This window comes from Heliangelus exortis, chromosome 1 (assembly GCF_036169615.1).
Source record: "Heliangelus exortis chromosome 1, bHelExo1.hap1, whole genome shotgun sequence".
NCBI lineage: Eukaryota > Metazoa > Chordata > Aves > Apodiformes > Trochilidae > Heliangelus > Heliangelus exortis.
Window position 1 is genome coordinate 119469748 of NC_092422.1, and position 20912 is coordinate 119490659.

Consider the following 20912-nt stretch of genomic DNA (forward strand, 5'->3'; position numbering starts at 1 on the left):
CCCAAGTCCTTTTCCTCAGGGCTGTTCTCAATCCAGTCACTGCCCAGCCTGTATCAGTGCTTGGGATTGCCCTGACCCAGATGCAGGACCCTGCACTTGGTCTTGTTGAACTTCATGAGGTTGGCATGGTCCCACCTCTCCAGCCTGTCAAGGTCCCTTTGGATGCCATCCCTTCTCTCCAGTGTGTCAGCTGCACACACAGCTTGGGGTCATCAGGGAACTCGCTGAGGGTGCACTCAATGCCACCCTCCATGTCACCAACAAAGATGTTAAACAGAACAAATGCTGATCCTTGAGGGACTCCACTTGTCACTGGCCTCCCCGTGGACATGGACCCGTTGACAGCCACTCTGTGGGTGCAGCCATCAAGCCAGTTCTTAATCCACTGAGTGGCCCATCCTTCACACCCATGTTTTAGCAGCTTGGAGACCAGGATCTCGTGTGGGACTGTGTTGAAGGCTTTGCTCAGGTCCAGGTAAATGATGTCGGTAATCCATGTGAATCAACCACTCCTAAAACCCTCAGTTACTGGATGAACCACTGAGCCATTTGCCCTTGTTAAAAAAAAAACACTGAAGTAAATACAAGAGAGGAAACATTGGCATTTGTGCAAATGAGAGGGAACTACTGAAATAAGTAGGCTTTTGGGTTTACTGGAGGGTGCTTCAGGGAGAGGGATGGTGGATTTTGATTTGAGGATTTAAAAGAGTGCACTGGTATGTTAGGTGTAACTATTGGGGCAGGGAAATAGATGGTGATGGAACAGAGGTGAACAAGCATGGGAAAATGGAGAGAAGGATAAACTAAGCTGGTCGAACACAATCACAATGTTTGTCTGGGCAGGTTTTACACCTGATCACCACAGTCTGTACTATATATTTGTAATAAATTATTTTAATTATTTCCTGTGTGCTTGTGCTCTTTGTTGAGGGCATGTGTGTGAGATCCAGTAATAAACTTAGGTCTGTCTAGCCAACAAGTAGGATAAAAGAGACGTGTGAAGGGGCACGGGAACAGGACTGGACTACTGACACTGCCTGGGTGTCTTTGCAGTGCTGGCTCCCATCAGTGGTAGCCTGTGTGTTCATGTCTGTTGAGAATTTGAACACCACCCTGCTGCTGGGGGGATCTGACACAGGTAAGAAGTTCCTGCTCCTCTCCATTGGCCCAGGAAGGAAGGAAGGAAGGAAGGAAGCCTCTGGACCTTTCAGTTCATTAGTCAGCTGCCCCTATTACCCTTTAGAGAGAGAGCTGGCACACCAGGGCAATATCTACTGCCCATTCCTCTTGTTCTGCTCTCACATCCAACCACAGGAGCAGGGATGGTGGAGCAGACATCACAACCTATTCCCTTTGGTATGGGCTGGTTTCCATTAGTTTGTTTATGAGCTTTGCTGATATTACAGGCTTCCATAAGGCCTGCAGCAGTAGGTTCTTATAGTGTGAAGTATCATTTTGTTAATTTTAAATTGGTTACCAACTAGTTTATTACATGCCCCCAGTCTGCCATGGAAAAATTTGCGGAAGAACAGTTTTTCACTCACTTTATCCACCACTCATTGTTTTTGTAAATCTCAGTTCCACATCTGCTCACCAAATTCGGCTAATTTTGCTCACCAAATGGTGGAATCCCGGCCTTTTTAGTGTCTTCTAGTGAGCACTTGTTTGATCCCACAATTGCTGTCACTGAGCCTCATGCTACAGTTTGTGAGAGGGTCTAAACTCTGTGCTTAAATATCAGGCAGGGTTTGCTCCACAAGTAGCGTTGTTTGCTCCCATTTTAGGTGCAGATCTTCCCAGCTCTGGGCTTCTCAGCAAAAAGCAGCCCATTTTCATTTCAATAGCATTTTTTTTTTCCATTTCAACCCATTTTAGCAGTGGAGGTTTGCTGAAGAAATGACATCTTAGAGAGCAAGCCACAGAGCGATGGTGACACTCAGTGGCCCTGCAGGAAAAATACACCTTTTAAGTTCACGGTTTTACCAGTTTATCAGGAAGATAGTGGTGGTGAGTGGGCCTCATACACAGTAAACAGCACTGGTGAGCATAAGGATGACCATGCACGTTGGGCCTTACAGATTCCTATAGTGCAAGCATATTAATAGACACCTAGCCTACATATCTGTGTTTGCCTTCTTTCCTTTTGCCTTAAGTCCTTTACTTCCTCCAGTCATCACCTCCAGGTGCCTCAGGCACTTTTCTCTTGTGGTAGGGAAGAGTTTTCATGCACACTTTCAAGGAACATGGCAGCTTATAGTATACTCAGCTTCAGCCACCAAGAGCTATAGCATGGAGGTGCAAGGAGAGTCAAAAGTCTGATCCACACCAACCTTTGAGCCCAGGACTTCTTCCTGCTCAGAGAAGAGGCTGACATGACATGCACCAGTAAAATGGGAATAAGTGGGCTAATTCTACATCGCAGTTACTGCAATGTACTTCTTCCAGGCTACCTAGTTCTCTACTTTTGTCTTTCACAACAACCCATCCACAGCCTCACCACATCACTGGATCTCTTCAACAATCTCCTTCGAGCCCTGACCAGTCTGGCTGATCAGCATCTCCAAAAGGAAGCTGCAAAGGAGACACCTATAGCACCCCCCAGCTCTAATTGCCATTCCATCTCTACAGCCACATGTTTCAGACGAGTCCTTACATACCACCACCTCTCCCTACCCTTTATTTCCTGCATGACTGATCCTGATATGAGTCTATTCTCCCTGTTATTACAAGGCTTCTTCAAGTTTACAAGCTGAGAAAGTAGAGAGGCTGCAATCATGTCTCCTTATCTTTGTTAACCATCCCTCAAGCAGATCAAAGCATGCCAAACCACCTTTTTGCTCCCTGCAACAATTGGGAAGTTGGGACACATAAAAGGAAGATTAGAATGCTTTGTCTGTTTGTGAGGATCCAGCACCAGGGGGCAGTTATTTGCCATACCCTGAAGGCATCCTTTTCCTCACCACCACCTTTAAGATGTGAACTGCATATGAAAGGAAAGCCAAGTCAACAAGCAAAAGCTGATACATATCAGTCTGCTTCTAAAGGTTACTTGGCCTGGCCATAAAAACTACATATAGATTGCTCATCCACTAAGTGCTCACCCACTAAGAGATTGTGCAATAAGCCCATTGTGTGGCAAACTGTACAACACAGCAAGCCACAAATTTTAGACTTTCCTCAGGAAGCCTCTTTAAATGTCAAAGGTAAGTCACATTCCAGGGCTCTTACCCCTAAATTGAAACAAACCACATTAACAAAAGGAATCCAAGCATGCTTTCAGTATTACTTATTCATCTCTTAATTGCTGGTTCATACAAACACCTTGATGCAGTTACTTGGGCTTGGTAGAAAACCTAACCTACAGGAGATTAAAAATAAGCAAGCCATCCCATGTGGGTCTACAGATATGCTTGCTCATGCTTGTTCCAAGAGCCAAAAACCTCACTCTCTTTTACTATACTCGTACATCTTAGGAAGCTTGCTACCCAGCAGCTCTTTTTCAACTCTGTGCTTTGTCAGCTTCCTCAGCCCCTTTCATATGCAGCTGAATATAATTTATTTTATTTGAAACAGCCTGGAAACGTCTGTTTGTATGGACATTTCATATACTTTCTTTACTTACCTACTCCACATAGATACAAGGTGGCAAGGGTTCTTATCATCAGAAGGAGAAGAATCTTGGTGGCCCTGTTTCATAAACAGTCAAATAGACCCTTTAACAGATGTCCCTTTAGAGGTGGGAGAGCCTGTGTCACGGGCACACTGTGGCAGGTGTGACAGCCTTCATTTTTTATTTATAACCTCTCTATCTGAAATCCAACCAAAATTAGAGGACTTTCCTCCCAAAGCTCCTTCTGTCCAACCCAACTACCCAGAGGAAGAAACTTGCCAGGAAAGTATCTGAGAGATTGTAGGGCTCTCTTTGTTGCCTCTTCCTTTCCTGTCCATTGGCAGAACACCATCAAGCAGTACCTACTGACTCCCACAAGGTCTTGGGAATGGAAAATGCTAAAATAACACTCCTCAGAAACCCCTTCCAGTTCCTTCATGTTTTTTCTTGCTTGAACTCAGCCATGTCCTCTTTCTGCATCACTTAGCCACAGAATCACTGGGTTCTTCAGGTTTTATACTTCCCCTACTTCCCCTTGTTAGGCTCTGCTGTGAGTTCTTGTCCCCATTGAGAAGCCCCAAGAAAAAATGTAAGTAGGGGAGGAAGGGCTGGCTCTGCACACTTTATGGACAGATCAGTTGAAATGGTCAGAGAAAAACTAGATTTACTGCTTTCTTGAAAGCTGTTTTATCAGACAAAGGGCTGATATGCAGGGATCCCCAGAATGGCCCTGGTAACATGATTGTCTTCACTTTGTATTCTTTTTTGCCCATTTTTTTCCCCTTAGGTACTTCCTCTTTAGAAGCATCATCACTTCCCAAATGCACAGAGTGCACCTTGTTCACTTTTTCTCCATGGGTCCTGCGCTTATTGACTTCAAAGCCTTACTTCATATTTATGGCATGACTGCCCTTGTACTGTCTCCCTTGGTAATCAGCTTGATAAAACCAGTATTTTTTTTCTTATCTAGTACACATTTTATGGGTACTACCTTGCAAATGGCACTGCATATCCTGATAAGCCACTTGCATACACTCTGCTCTGCCACTGCTGTGTGTTGCATCCTGAAATTCCTCAGATTGTTATCTTTTGTAAGTAGTGCCACAGCTAAGGATTACCTACCCTGGTTAACATCTTAACAGGATGGGAGTGGGTGCTGCCAGTGACAAACACAGTGACTAAGGCTGCTGAATGACCCATCCAGAAGGCCTGGGCATGGGAAGCTGAAATGGGAAAACTGAACTCAGTGGGAAAGAGTCCTTTTCCAGCCCCAGGTCCAGGAGCATTCCCGCAGTGCAGCGCCATTCAGGTACTACCCCAGTCCCGGTGCTGCAAGATGATGAAATGCAGCAGTCATTTACACAAGTCTTAGGCTGCCTTATCTCCATAGGATGTGCACATGAGGGAGTGGGAGTTGTTCAGCCTGGAGGAGGTTCCAAGGACATCTTGCAGTGGCCATCAGTAAACTGAAGGGGGCCTACATGAAGGCTGGGAAGGGACTTTTTACAAAGGCATTTAGTGATAGGACAAAGGGCAATGGCTCTAAACTGGAAAAGGGGAGATTTATATTAGACATTAGGAAGGAATTCTTTAGTGTGGTGAGACACTGACACAGGTTGCCCAAGGAGGCTGTAAATGCCCCTCCCTGAAAGTGTTCAAAGCCAGGATGGATGGGGCCTCGAGCAACCTGATCTAGTGGGAGGTGTCTCTGCCCATGCAGGAGGCTTGGAACTAGATGGCCGTTAAGGTCCTTTCCAACCTAAACCATTCTATGATTCTGTGGTGATTCTGGGATTCATTTGCTAGCTTTCTGAGGTGGTCTTAGCTAGGTGTTTGATCCACCTCTGAAAGACAGGTATATAGAAGAAGCTGTAAGGAGCCAATACTCCATTTGCCATGTCATCAGGAAGGTGAAACTCATATTCCCTTAGAATATAGAATAATTTGGGTTGGAAGGCATTTTAAGCCTCACATTAAGCTTCCAATCCACCATAACCCTCAAGTCCTTCTCCTCATGGCTGCCCTCAATCCTTTCTCCTCCCAACTTGTATTTGTGCATGGGATTGCCTCAGTCCAGGTGCAGCCCCCTGCACTTGGCCTTGTTGAACTTCATGCAGTCTGCACAAGCCCACCTCTCAAGCCTGTCAAGGTCCCTCTGGATGCCATCCTTTCCCTCCAGCGTGGTGACTTCACCACACAGTTTGGCAAACTTGCTGAGGATGCACTCAATTCCACTGCCCATGTCACCAACAAAGATGTTAAGTAGCACTGGTCCAAGTACCAACCCTAAGGAACACCACTTATTACATGTTTCTATTTGGACACTGAGCCACTGATCACAACTGATCAATGCAGCCACCCAGTCTGCTCTTTTTACAGTGAGTGGTCCATCCATTGAACTGATATCATTCCAGTTTAGAGAGCAAAGAGATCATGGACAGTTCACTACACTTGACATCTATTAATGTCTTTTCTTTCCATTAAACATACAGCAGCTTTAGCTTTGCATGTCTTGTATACACACAGAGAGCATTACTACCTCATTTTGCTGTGCCTTCCAAAAAATGAGGCACAGGACATAAAAAACAGCCCTACAAAAACATCAAGGTCTAACCCTTCTTTTGTATGGCTTGGCAGACTTGCTTTTTAAGCAAAATAGACATTGAAGGAAAATCCTGGAGCCCTTGATTTGATGGAACCAGGATCTGAAAGTGAGATTTGCAGTACCATGCCTGTTTCTAAAATACTCCTGCTTGACATAAGAAATGGAAACAAACATCAGTCCATACAACATGTAGTGAATTTGGAGTGGGTGTTATTTTGGCTTCATGGCCACCACTTGCATGGCCACCAGTTATATGGGCCTATTTGGCCTGGACAAACTGGTGGATGTAGTTCTCCCTTAGCCTCCTCTTGCCTGTTCCTACTCTTCAACTGTGACAGAAAGATGGTTCACAGGCTCACTTAGTGGACCAGACCAGGGTTAAAAAAAGCCTTTTTTTTCTTGAAATTTGGTTACAAACTCTCACGTTAGGTTGTGAGAAAGTAGCCCAGGGACAGGACTTAGGGAGGAGAGAAATACCTAAACCAATATAGTGACCAAAAGCAAAGTATGTAACCATGACCTAAGTTTTTTATCTTTTCCAGACATTAAAATCTGTGCAGATTTCATCAACTATCAAGTCATTTCATTCTTTTCAGGTTCCACATACTTTATTTCACTTGATCCCAAACTATTGTCTATCAAGCCAGATTTCACATAAAAACTTAGGGCACAGATCAGAGGAAATAGGGTGCCATCAGGGAAGAGGAAAGCCAGAACAACGAAGTTTTCCATATGGAAGCAGGAAACAAATTATTGGTTGCAGAGCCAGGGTATTCTATTGGGATGTTATCTTTGAGACATCTGTGGAAAGAAAGAGCAAGAAGAGGCAAAGTGCCTGATGAATTTTTAGAAAGATACTTATGGACTAAGAGATCTTAAGGGATGAGTTGGAAAATCTTTCTGTCATTGATAGAGTAATTTCCAGTTGCCTTCAGATTTTGAATGCTGCAAGAACTGCACACATAGATGTTTATAAATGGAATAAAGACAGATCCTTTTAACTTTCCCTTGTATGCTCAAGCCCCAGTCTGTATTGAGAATATACCTGGACTAAAACCTGTGCCCACTACTAATTCAATAGATTCCAATTCAATCTGCAGTCCAGGAAGGTTCCATAGGATGTGGTGGAATTAAATAGCAGAGGTGGGCTGCTTTCCTTGATTACTGCCCATCCACAGCTTTAAATGTTTCCTCTATTCTTACCGTGGAAGCCCTGCTAACACTAACCTGAACTGCAAGGGAAAATGTATTCTCTTGCTGTGCGGTCATCTGCAGAAAAAAAGAGAAAGCATGGTGAGCTACAGAGCTGCATGGTAGGGTAACACCACGGTTCTTAAAATTTTCACTCATCATACTGTTGAATGCAGGATCAGAAATGTCTACAGTGGATCAGAACAACAGTTTTTGAGCTTTGTATTTTTACTGACAATTAGTGTTTTTCTGTGAGACAATTTTTAAGCACAAAAATTCTTGTACCGGGTGGAATAGCAAAAAGAGCATACTAGGTGACAACATTTAACACTGTAAAGGTTGGATTAAGAAGTCTGCTCTTCTTGACATGGTGTGGGAAACAAAAATTGAATTAGGTATACACCTATGATTCTACATAGGCCTGTGGTGCTACTTTCTAAATCACAGTGGTAGTTTTTTTCCATTTTGTTCTCAAATTCTATTTATTTATTTATTTATTTAAGAATTCTTAGTGTTCCATCTGCTGGTTTGTCTTATGCTGAGCATAAAATAATCACGCACTCACGGTTATTCCAAAATATCAATTTTCTGTGTTCTGATAGTTAATTTAGAGCTTTAAAGGGCAAGAAATTTCTTTCCTATTACCCTCTGAGACATGGCAACACCCAATGGATGGTAGAATTATTACACCATACACAAAAAGCACACAACTGAATTCTGCCTTCTGATGGATCAGAGTAACACATTTAAATAAATGTTTAAGTGTTTTCAAGAGAGCATACGAACAGGAAACATGCTAAATTGACAGAGAATCTTCCTCTCCACAAAGACGTAGCTTGAAACTAAAGAAGTCAAAAAACAGCCATTTTGAACACATACACACAACAGCATAGTCATAGTGCCAGGCAGTCTCATCTCAGGAACAGAAATGCAGGTGATTCTGCTGCTTGAATGTAGAAGTTAAGTACAGAAGAAATAAAAGCTTAGAGCTGCAGGAGGAAGTGCCCTGGAATGAGGGCAGTAAGGGTGTAGACAGAACTGTCTTTTTGCAGAATATAATAATTATTAGTCTATGCCACTGAAATCTCACCTGGTTTATAGTAGTCATAAACATGCACTGTTGATGCTTTCAAGTTCTGCACTTCAGCATCTTGTTCCACGGTGAATTTCAGCTTCAGAGGAATCTTACCCAACTGGAGACAAGAACAGAAGTGAGCAGACAAGTGCACTGACCATCTCAAAGTCACCTATGTACCAACTTTATTCCCTCTGCATCAAGGATTTCTCTCCTACCTTTCCAGGTTCTTCCACCCTCTTTCTCTTTTGCCATAATTTTAGCCCACTTGACCAGCCTAGAGATTTGTATTTCTGATTTCTGGGTCTCAACACAAAGTACTGCAGTTGCTACTACTTGAGTGGCAGTTGTGTTCTTCCTCTTACCTCTTCCAAGTAGATTGTGACTTTGTCTGGGTTTATCTCTGTTTTTTTCACCAGGGGTATCTTCTCCAGCTGCAGAGGAAGACAAGAGATCAGCTCACTGACCTTTCTTGTTGTCTCACACCAAATTTGATATTTGTCGGTGAACCACTGCTGACTAAAGTATTTAGCCTGGTCAAGGGAGGACCTGTGTTCCCCTAGAGTTTGTTAGGAGTTCACAAAGCTTAAGAATATATTTTTTCATATTTGGAACAAGAGTCCTTGAGACACATTCCCACATCAGAGAGAAAGATGGTTAGTAGGGAAATAAATAGATCTTCATGGCTATCTGCTGGAACACTGTAGTATGTCATTGTCAACTCTGTAAGGACTCAACACTGTTTTATGGAATACCTCTACAAACAGCACTGGCAGCAGCATAGAGTCTCAGTGCACCCCAAATGGTTCTAACTAGGTGCTCTTCAACTCCCATCTAACCTCTTGCCCCATATGTGACCCTGACTACTGAACATGAAAAACTGCACAATTAGTTCTGCAAGTGGAAAGTTACTTTGTGAAACAGCCTACGATATCTGTACTTGCTTATATTAGTTAATGCAGTAAGATAACTTCATAGTAGCTACAAGTCTCCAGCAGTTCTTAGAGGTCTGGATATTTTTGTCTCTGCTATAACTCAAAAACAGATTTTGGTATCTTCAGGGAAGGACAGAGGAAAAAATTCTTACCTCTTTCACAGAGCTCTTCACAGGAATGAACCCTGACAACATCTCTACCTCCACCAGGGCCATGTTAGTGGTCTCACGGTTCCCTACATAACTGAAAAAAGACAGAAGAGAGTAGATGTGGAAGGCATCACAGCATTTCTAGGAGATAGCAGTGAACACTTCCAAACTCTGGCCTGCCCTACATGCCTTAGCAGCAAGTCTAACTGATGGGACAAAGGGATAAAAATTCACCCCCATCTACTTGTTCAACGTGAAGACAGATCATGCACAAATGTGTTCTGATTAATCTTCATGATACCCTCTACAACAGATAGAAGTGATCTTTGATGTTGCAGGTTGAGAGTGGCAATGTTGGCATTATTCTTTTCCAGCACTGTAGGGCATGGAGAACATGGACCAAGACACTCATTCTAGACAGATGCAGGCAAGTGAAATATGGATAGGGACTGGAATTTCTGGTCTCTGGTTCCAGCTGAGGTTCACACTGCAGGAGAATTCACATCAGGACTGGTTGGTCCCAGGCTGTCCAGTGTCCCCCAGGGGGAAACTGACTTTTGGGAGCTCTGGTCTCTCAGCTGCTTGTGCTCTGGAGGCTGCTGAGTTGCTCCATGCTGACTGAGATAGTTGCTGCAGTTCTGCAAGCACTGCTAGTGAATTTACATGCTTCTCCAGGCCTTAATTCTCAGTTTGCAATATTTTTGGGATCTATGGAAAAGAAGAGATTCTTCCCATGTCTTTGACTCAATAGACAGGAGACAGGAAATTTTTATGGGGTTCTGGTCATACTTCTGCTGCTCTCACTCATTTCCACTGAAGAAAGAGCCACAAGGGATCTCATACCTGACAGACACATGCATGTCAAGCTGTTTCCTGACAGCATCACAATCTCTTGGTACTGCTACCACATCCAGGACAAAGACCTCTTCTGTTTTTGGTGGCGGGGTGTTATAGTACAAAGTGGTCTGGCAAGGGAGAAAAATATCTCTGTGACATGCCCCGGAGCTTTCCTGTATAAGCTAAAGGACTACTTGGACTACCTCCTGCTTTTAACAAATTGGTAGCCAGTGGCTAACACAGTTGCCCCCAGCTGCACTTTCTATTCAGACTGTTTAGCACATAGTGTCAGATACATCTGCCAAATGTAAACCTCAGCATGGGGGCTCAGATATCTGTGATCCAAGGCTTCATACAGTACAACATTTTCTCAGTCTTATGGAAAAAATACTCTTAATTTGTGAGAAAGTACATAAGCTAAAACCCTGCCCATAAGGAGAAAGAAGTGTAACAGTTAAACTGTTGACATGGTAATTGTTATTAGTTCTAGGTCTCAAGACCTAGAAAAACACTGACAAAACAAATATAAAATGCTTAAGAAAGAGAGAAAGAATAAAGAAAAGAAGACAACTCAGCAAGAGGGATGATCCCACTCCAGAGAGCAGCGTAGGTCAATCTTCCTTATCCTGTCTGGTGACTGACTTGTTGGCCATCAGGAATTCATCCCGTGTGTTATGCCTATTGACTATATTCAAGTGTAGCCAAGCAGTATGAGTCCTTGTTACCTCCTACATGCAGTAACAATAAAGAATTGTTGTGTCCTCTTATCTATACACTGTTTGTAGATTCTCTGTGAGCATCATAGAATCACAGAATGGCTTGGATTGGAAGGGGCCTTTAAATGTCATCTGGCCCAACTCCCCCTCCAATGGGCAAGGGCACCTTCCACTAGAATAAGTTGCATTATAAGAGGTGCTTGGGCACTGAGGGAAGTTTTCATAGGGAGTGACTTGGGTTCTTTTGCTGAATGATTGTCTCATAGGCAGACCACTATCAAAGCTCACAAAAAAAAAAAAAAAAAAAAAAAAAAAAAAGATTTATTCTTCGGATAGGACAGCCTTGGTCCTACCTCACTCCTCACCTCTGAATGCGGTAACAACCCAAAGAATATTATGTCACTAGATATACAGTGCTCAGCTCTGGAAGCAGTGACACCAGCAACATACGCTTAATATAGAAGCAGGTACTATTCTGTGTCTCATTGCTACTGACTTCAGCTCTACTGACCTCTTAACAGTGATGTGGCTCTGTAGCATGGGATAGGAAAGCTGAGACATTTCTGAGAAGAACATGGCACAAATGGTTGCAATAAAACCATGTCAACAGAATATACCGAACTTCTTCAAGCTTGGCATGAATCTGCCTATAAAACCAAACCCTACTTAGATTTTGACGCTATGGTGCCTGCTTAGAGCCCAACCTCACCTGACTAGTCAGTGGCAAAAGTCTGACAGCCCTGTTCCTTATATGCACTCACCTGAACATAAATACAGCCACTGCCAGTCGCCCGCACTGTGTACATCCCTGGGACTGCAAGGAGAGATGCCTGATGCAGGACCAACTTGTTGTTCCTGTGGATGTGGAACTCCAGCGGAGAAGTCTCATTGCTTTTCACTGTCACCTTTACATCTCTCATCTCCTGAGGAATCAGGGCTGCATACTGAGCCAGGGCCTGCAGGCTAACAACTGTGTCCTGAAGGCAGAGAGAGAATCACTTTGCGGTGGAGTAATGTGGTACAAGATCTGGCACATTAAGTCAAGCACTGCAGGGAGAACCACACATCTCATGGCCCTGAATCAGACTATTACACAGGTGGGGCCTGTGCCACGAAGCATGCAGACAGCAGGATGACTTCTGTTATCTGGGAAGGGTGGCTTCTGAGCTCTGAGGCTAGCAGTCCCAGGGTAATCTTATTTACAACACATTAAAAAAAGTGTTTCCCATTCCCAAGCAGGGCTCATGTGTACCTGTCTGCAATGGATGGATCTAGAGTGCCATGCATACAAAAGATGGGAACGTCACTCCAGGCACAGTATTTCTCTCCTTCCTCCATGACTTTCCCCAGCTTATTACCTGTGTGGAAGCAAATCCACCAAAGGCATTTCTTTGTGCACTGAGCCAGCGCACAAGCTTGCTCACTGAGGCTTCATTGAATGCCAACTCTGCTTTGGAAACATGTGCCAGGAGGATGTAGGCTACTGTCTCAATCATAGAAGAAGATGATTCTTCACTACTGGAATGTGATGTCAGGAGCTCTGCTGATGGGGAGAGAAACATGTGAAAGAGCAGAACAGTAGATCCCTATTAACATCAGCTTTTCCTGCTCTGGTTCCCCTCAAAGACTAGCAATTTTCTCTACATCATTCTGTACCTTTCTGAGGAACCTCAAAGTGCAGAAGCCAATCCTTCCTGTTGCTTTTGTACTCTGAATGGCCAGACATCTATGACAGGCTCCATTTCTCCCTTGAAAGCACAGACAGATCTGGGCCCCAACTCCTCAACCAGTTCCACTAGGAAATGTTTCCTCTAGAAGCTGGCTGACTCTGAACAGAGGCTTTTTGTTCAAAGTACAAGCCTAGTCTTATTTGCCTCTGTTTATATTCAAAGCTATGTCCTCCTTTGCTGCTTCTGCATTTATCTGAGGTAGTCTAACAGGGCTTCCTGTGCTTAAAAGCTCTAGGACACGCTTCCAGTCACTTTTATCTATTGCAAGATAGATATACCAGACAAGAACTGGTCATTCTTTGAGGGAGAATTGCTGGCAGGCTACCAGAAGAGCAAGGCTACCCACTTTACTTTGTTGGCAACCTCACTGTGCAATGCATAAGGCTGTTACAATTCAAACTAGAGCTGGACTCCCTCCTGCGTAAGGTCTGAGCTCACAGGCTGTGGATGCATCTGAATCTGATTGTTTTGCTGTGGTGGTAGTAGAGGTTTAATTGAAATTCAGCTACGAATTTAGCTTAATTGTGCCAGTGTAGACATTTTCTATGATTGTATGAATGTGAAAACCTGAAATGCTTTTAAATTCAAAGTCCGTTTGCAGAACAAACCTTCACTTTTGAAAGAAGAATCACAAAATCACTTTTTTGTATAAAACCAAATGAAGACTTTAAAAATTAATTCAGGGGCTCTGTGAACTGGTATTACTTCATTGTGGCAGGTTTTTGCATAAGAAATTTATGATTTGTTACTTCCAAAGTGACATTGGCAGGACATTTTTAAATTTAAGTGGAAGAAGGTGTCTCAGAGATACAGCTACAGATGACCTATAGATTAACCTTGATACTTTAAAAAGTACCAAACTCCTGCTTGAGATTGACTTTAATCCTTTACTGAGGCTATCAGAATCCCAGCCACCAGGCTATGGAAGGTGTCTCTAGCCAGAAGATAAACCTTTTGTGCAGAAATTCTCCAGCAGGCAAACTGGCTGCAGATGGTGGCTACAGTCTCAGACTCAGTAGGCAGAAAACAGACACATTTAAATGTGTATGACAAAACCCTTCCCTCACTCACAACTCCCTTGTTCTTTCCAAGTAATTTCTAACTATTTTCAGGGTAAGCAAGAGCCAAAGAAAAGTATCAGTTGCCTTGGAGTCAGTTTGTAGTGTTCCATGCCCAAGGGCCTTAAGGGGGCATTATCCAAAGTGCTTGGTAAATTAGAAGCATCAGACTGACAGGACATCAGTGAGGATCTGTACTATCTCACAGGTAGTTCTGAAAAATTATAGCACTCAGTGTGTGCAATTCTACCCCTCCCAGTTCACCCACTACCCACCCTGTAAAGACAGTGGCGACGCTTGAGTAGCTATGCAGTGAGCTGCACCCCACACTGATAAGATGGTTGGGCTGAAAAATCTTTTAATCCTTTTTTCTTCTGTTTTGTTTTTCAGTCCCCAATGTAGTTCACCATACTGTCACATGAGCAGATGTGGGGAGGAACTTATTTAAGCCATATCAGGTAATATTGTTACTGTTTAATCATAGGCTTAGGTACTTTCAAACACCCACCTGTCATCCTCATTCAGGATAGAAGTGCAGATTTTTCCAGGTTAAAGACAAAAAAGGAAGAATCAAGCTCAGCATCACTGAGATGAGTATAGCAATGGGGAAGCAGTCGGCAGGTTTGAATTCTGCAAGTAAATGCCCTGACCAGCAGCTGAAGAGCCATGGTGAAGCAAGGTTCCTTTGCAAGATCTCTTGCATACATTGCTGAAGCATTACAGTAGCACCTCAACTCAGGTGGGTACTTAAACCACACTAATTGAGCCACTGTTGCTTTTGATTAGAAAAATAAAGATTTTCACAGATTCAATAAATTACGATTTTCTGACACAAAAGCCAATCTGGAAAAAGGTAAGTCTGGGAACCACTGTAATTAAATCTTATAGACATCGGGCCTTAAATATAGTTATCATCTCTATCGGGCCTTAAATATAGTTATCATCTCTAGAACACATAATCTAAAGAGCAAAAACCTACCAGTTTCCTTCTCTAGCATATCCAGGAGCTGCTCTCTCATCTCCATGTCCTTGCTCAGAGTGAAGACATAAGCCATCAAGGCCTTGACATAAAGGCTTGTCTTATCAAGTGTTACATTCTTGAGGCAATGTAAGGCATTATCCAGCATGGTGTCCTGAGAAAGGAATTTAAACCCAGTGAATTTCCTCAGACCACTTTTTATTGAGAAAAGCTAACCCCAACCCTCAAGCATCCCAACTACACCCTAGATATATTTCAGGGCTAGCATCTCTCTTGAGGCTGTGGAACACGGAGTGGACAAAGCACCACTCACTGTGGGTTGAAAACAAAGATGTGACTGGACATACCACTGGAATGGGGCAATGGTAATAATTGCAGCTGTAGGAAGCATCTGGCAATAGGCTGGTTTGGAACTTTCAGACCTCCTTGATGAGGGTCTCCTATCTTCCCAGGGGCTCCAACGTTGTGCACCAGTAAGGCTGGAATATCAGCCCATAGTCTCTAGAAAAGTCTACACTTTGCGTGGAGATTAGTGCTTCAATTTCAGATCTGAAGGAGAGGGGGTTTGCATATCTGAAACATGGTCCTTTTTTGTCCTTTAATTATATTGGTCAGCTTGATGAAAATTGTTGTCTTGCCCTGCAAGCCCTGAACCATTTTCTCAGGTAATTATTTCCCCTGAGATCAGCTGGGAATGGCAGATGCTCTGCTTTGCTGCAAATCAGGCCAGTTATATTAGTAACTCCTTACCAAGCTAAAAATTTCCTATTGAGTTTATTGTCTACGAAGGTAGGACATGATAGCATCTTTCACCAACTCAGGCTGGATACTCCCTGAAACCACAGACCTGGAGAGGAATGAAGGGTGGAGCATGCTCCCAAGCCCTGTGAGAGTTTGGATGTGACTTACATTCTTTTCCAGATGGAGCTCCACCAGTGCAGCAGCGATATAGGCTGTTAATGAGATTGTATCATCCACACCACCCTGCAAGTCACACAGACAAACATCAGAAAGGGACAAAAACAACCACTGTATTGCCTGTTATTGTACAGCTCCTGAAACTGCCTATGGATGGCATATCTGAGAAAGTACAGTAGGATGCCTCTGGGCATTTTTGGACCTGTGGGGACTGAAGGAAAGTACTCCAGGCTCACTTTTACTCAATATCATTTAAGTCTGGCGTTGAAGGCTGCCTTAGGACCATGTTGCGCATTCAGCCTGGGTGTGCATTCTCATAGGAGGGCATGAAAAAAAGTTTTAAGCTATTTATTTTATTAAATATGCTACAAGAGAACATCTGAACAAAGTTTCAATGGTGCAGGATTTGCATACAGGAAGCAATGCAAGTTTACATACAATTCAGCTGACTGTGAGAAGCCATAGATCAATAATGGCTCACAGGACCCTTTTTTCCCATCAGGCATCAATTCTTGGGGAAGCTCTGCTTATTTCCTCACACGAGACAAGACTGTCTCTAAAATGATGGGGAAAATTTGGGCTGAGACAATGAGAAGTATCATTCACACTGAACAGTAGAAACTTTGAAGTGTAAGGAGAGTGGAGAAGGCGGGGTAAAACCTATTCCAAAATGTTTGGTTCCAACAGAAAGCCCAAGATGAGAAAATACAGGAAGTCAGACAAGGCTGAACAGTCTACATGTACACTTTGATGTTATTCTATACCAAATTATAAGGAAAATAAATTGTAACCCTTTGATAAAATAGCAGCCTGATTTCTTTCATAAACATGCTTTGTATTTAATAGGCGTGATTTTGCAATCTGACCAGTAATGATGATTCTTACCTTTACAAAGACAATGAACTCAAAGACTGACATAAAAGATGCACACTGTTCAGTAGCTGAGCACTATGGGGATGCCAGACATCAGAAGTGGTTACTTTTTGGCAGTGGAGAGACAACTAGGTCTTCAGATAATCCCTTATTAGAGCACAGGGTCAGGCCTATTTGGAGAGTACTGTGCTTTGCAAGGTTTGAGAAGAGGGAGAATCCAGTTTGGCTATTCTAGACAAGCACTAAAATATAAAATTATTTCTCACTGTGCCCTTGAAATGCCTTGGCACAATTAGCCATGGTGTCTTTTGGCTAGAGTGAAAAGAAAGAAAGCCTAGCAAGAATTAAAACCTCACATAGACAAAAAGCCTGCTGTTCTAGGCCACACTTTTTCATTCTTCTCTGGGAAGCTGCCTTAGCTATGCTGGGTACATTGCTTAGTGCTATTGTGCCCATTGGAAAAAGCCTGGGGAAGCAACCTTGTATCCTACATGGTGTCCCTCCTGCTCTCACTCCACTGTCTGGCATCCGTACCTTCAAATCGTTATTGAAGAGCTTTCCCACACTCTGGAAGCAGCCACTGGGCAGCTGGTGCTTCTGAAGCCAGAGCAGAGCATCGTTCACATGGTCTTTATTGATGTAAATGTGAGAGCTGGCTTGCCCGAAGGACCGGGCTACAAAAGCTGTCAGCCTGGGGGCAGAGCACAAAGGAATCCCAGTCACAGCTAGGAGATGAACCAGCAAGAACCAGCAAGGTCTAGGATCATAGTACCAACACTGATCACTCACCATGTGTTGCCCTCATTGTCAGCTTTCCCAAAGGCACTGTAGGAGCCATCATCATGTTTGTAGAGAAGCTGACGCTGGTAACCTATGAAGACAGGTGCCAGATTATAATTCTCAGTGTGAGTGAGACCCTGTAGCATCCCAGAGTGTATCCTTGCTGTGGGAAGAAGGCTTCACAGCACGTGACCCCACCAGGTCCTACAGTCAGAGACCCTGAGGCAAACCTAGCACCCCACAATTCCCTGTGCCTCCCCCAGTATCAGCGCTGACAAGAAGCTGCTGCACAGCATCACTGAAGTGCCTCATATGGCTGTTTTACATTGCTAGAGCTGGTATGTGCAAGTAATGTGGGTACCTGCTCTGCTGGTTTACAGAACAGGGACATGCTCACCCACCTCATGTCTGCTCATTCCCCAGGGAGCCCAGATGGGCACTTTGCTGTGAATAAAAAGAGCTTTAGGAGCGAAGAGAAAGGTTTTTCCTGGAGGGGACCAATATGAAACCCTGTTTGTTTTTCTGTACTTCTGCTAGCCCTGCTGGGATTCATAATAGCACTTTTTTATGGCTCATACATCAAGCAACAAGGCTACCCTTATAAGCTCTGAAGTCAGAATACTGCCTGCATCTCACCCTACTCCTACAAACATTCTATCTGGCATACCCATCTCTCTGAGGTATCTGTCCCAACTCTTTATTCCACCTGATAGCAGCTGATGCCATTTCCATAAGGGACTTTGGTCTGCCTTCCTTGAGACATTTCCCTTGTTCTCTATGATATCTGCCTTTGCCATAGCTCTGGCCATGCTTCCTTTCCTGCCACGTACCTCTCCACAAGACTAGTGCCCCACAATTTCTTTATAGTCCATGTTGCAGCAGCAGAGGGAAAGACAATGATTACCTGTTCTCAGGAATTTCAGTGCTTCAACTTCAATTTGTGGGTCCAATTGTTTAGTCTTATTCAGGTACTGGAGTATGAAGATGTTTGGTGCAAACTGAACCATGTTCTGTTCACCACAGCCAAAGGGCATCTTCAGCAGCTGGTCTAAATTTTCAAGTGCTGGGCCCATGATGTCCCCTTAAATTTGAGGTTGAGAGGCAGGACAAAGGAAAAAGACAGACATTCAGCAGTATGAAAGGGAACTGCTACCTCCTTGGAACTCTACTGGGATCCTGGAAAAGAGCCAGCTCTTCACTGAATGGTGATGATTAGGATTTCTGATAATTCCTCCTAGATCAGGCCAGCACAGAAAGGGAAGATGTCATGGTTCTGGGAGGAGGAAGAGAATGAGAAGATGAGAGAATCTGAAGGATGCAGCAAGCTGTCATTCCTGAGTGGCTGTCAAGGTGGGGAAAGAATTAGAGGCAAACTAGATCAAACCTGCAGGGGTAGGTTTGGTGCAGTTAGTTACATGGCAGTGACAGACATCAGAGGAGTTATTCCACTATTTGGGAATCACACCAGAGCACTCTTTATTAGAGGAATAAATACTGAACAGGATTACTTGGTTCTCTTTCCTAAGGCCAACATCACACCCCGTACAGTGAGGAACAGGGTCAATGCACTGTTAAGGCCAAAACATTGTGCAAATTCTTCCCACTGGTGACCCAAAAGCAGATAAAGCCTTTCTCACCTATTACAGAGAAGGTGGCTCGGCTGGACCCCTCCAGTACTTCTGCAGGCAATGTCAGGGAGAACTCCTCAGAGATAGTGTTATCTGAGGAAGGCAGAACCCAGAAATTTATCCCATGGAAGAAGTATCACACAGAAGTGTAACATTCCAGGAAGACCCAGGTGAGGCTCAGTGTGACACTGAGCCACAGCAGCCAAGACTTGCACACAAATACCTCAATACAGTAAACTTTGCTTGGTAGAAGACAGACATGGAGAAATTATAGTGATTGTTCTCCTGGGCAGGGATGATGCCACCAGTGCTCGCTCTCTGACACCTCCCCCCCACCTCTGGGTACTTGCAATAGCCCTGTCCCTCCCATCCTTCCCTCATGATCAGTAGCAGTCAAGGATTTTTGTCCCATACCTGCAGCACAGAGAAAGGCATTTTGAGTCTTCTCTTGCAGGACACCTCCTGCCTGCAGATGGAGAAAGAGTAGTTCAGATAGGTAAAGCAAGAAAAGAAGTCAGCAGACCTGTCAGTTTCCAAGAAAGGCTAAACTTTGTCTTAGCATCTTGTTAGATACCTCACAATGACCCACTGTTCCCAGATGCTCTTCACTATATGGTCTGACTAACCTTCACAAGTAGAGGTTTTATCACTGTGTCGCTCTCCCCTTTTAGAGGTTTCACAGCAATCCTGTTACCACACAGACTGTTTGAATCTTCTGCCATGCAGCTCACAGTGACATTCACTTTGCCTGCAAGGAGCACAGAGGCACATTGCTGAGTACTTGCAGCAGTGCATCTGAGCATCAGGACCAGATATGCAGAGGCAGGCAAATTCCACCCCTTCCTCCCACCAGCTGCCACACATCCCTCTGCTCAACCTCACCCAGCTTGGTGGCTGTCACGTTCCACTCAAATGTTTTTGCTTCATTGGCACAGAGGCAGATGGTGAACTGGCAGTCAGGACAGGCATCCACCTTTAGTTCTGGGGTCTCCACGAGAGTGGTGTGCACCTGGAGTGTGGTGAGGTAACCAAGCACACATTTGCATAGTGTTAGTACCAGGCACTGCATACAGTAGAAGACACCATGTATCATGAAGCGAGAGGCTGTGCTTTCTGGACCAGATGCCAGTATGTAGGGCTCCTGAGGAGCTCATAACTTGCCTTTGGGCTTCAGTTTTCTGCTTCAACAGGGGTGTGTGACTGGGGGAGTACTCACCTGCATACAGTCCTTGAGGTAGTTGAAGACAGTGGCTTTTAGGCTGAAAGTCTCTCCTTGGATCACAGAGTATGGCAGTGACAGATCTACAAAGAAAGGCTGGAAAACCCTAAGAGTAGTCAAAGGAGAAAACCCAAAGCCAATATCAGCGACACAGAATGTGTTGGCATTCCATTCTGTGATGGTGTCAGGTACATCAACTTGAACAGACACATGCCCATCATTCCTACAGCAGGAAGAGAGAGAGAACTTGATCAGAAGCAGTCAGAAGTCTCCAAGGGTCTCTCTGGGAAAGCCAGGTAGAGACTGCTACCAACCCGACGGAGACCAAATCCCAAATCCAGGTCTCTGGGAAGTGTGTCCGTGGTTTTGGCTTCCTTGTGTTAGCAGACTGAGGTGCAGAATCGCTATAGCCAACAAAATTTTCTGCAGAAAAGCAAGTGATACCTCAGAAAACAGCACATGTAGCCAGGTGAAATTACTTTTTCATTCACAGGCAATTTAACACAAACTGTAAATGCTTCGTACACAGAATGAGAGTGGACAGGGTAGGGTTTTCAGTGAAAAACTGACAGCATATGGATCTTTGAGGACCACAGCTTTAGGGAGACA

The 20912-nt window shown here is 44.0% G+C and overlaps 1 protein-coding gene across 2 annotated transcripts in view; it reads right to left on the reverse strand.

Annotated features, from left to right (window-relative positions):
* Positions 1 to 6725: 6725 nt before the first annotated feature.
* The window catches only part of LOC139804593 (alpha-2-macroglobulin-like protein 1), a 30992-nt gene continuing 16805 nt past the window's right edge, over positions 6726 to 20912 (reverse strand). Inside the window, exons 19-37 of one of the 2 annotated variants that reach the window (XM_071761990.1) lie at positions 20618 to 20726; positions 20301 to 20526; positions 19967 to 20093; positions 19711 to 19832; positions 19499 to 19550; positions 19094 to 19177; positions 18361 to 18537; positions 17466 to 17547; positions 17211 to 17367; positions 15795 to 15869; positions 14886 to 15039; positions 12477 to 12658; positions 11880 to 12095; positions 10409 to 10530; positions 9569 to 9659; positions 8847 to 8915; positions 8497 to 8599; positions 7443 to 7484; positions 6726 to 7016 (exon numbers count right to left, since the gene is read on the reverse strand). In XM_071761990.1, coding sequence (XP_071618091.1) covers positions 6991 to 7016; positions 7443 to 7484; positions 8497 to 8599; positions 8847 to 8915; positions 9569 to 9659; positions 10409 to 10530; positions 11880 to 12095; positions 12477 to 12658; positions 14886 to 15039; positions 15795 to 15869; positions 17211 to 17367; positions 17466 to 17547; positions 18361 to 18537; positions 19094 to 19177; positions 19499 to 19550; positions 19711 to 19832; positions 19967 to 20093; positions 20301 to 20526; positions 20618 to 20726 — 2216 coding nt within the window. In that variant the 3' untranslated portion in view covers positions 6726 to 6990. Of the gene's footprint in view, positions 7017 to 7442; positions 7485 to 8496; positions 8600 to 8846; positions 8916 to 9568; positions 9660 to 10408; positions 10531 to 11879; positions 12096 to 12476; positions 12662 to 14885; positions 15040 to 15794; positions 15870 to 17210; positions 17368 to 17465; positions 17548 to 18360; positions 18538 to 19093; positions 19178 to 19498; positions 19551 to 19710; positions 19833 to 19966; positions 20094 to 20300; positions 20527 to 20617; positions 20727 to 20912 lie in introns of both variants that reach the window. The other variant, XM_071761984.1, reaches the window with a different exon arrangement.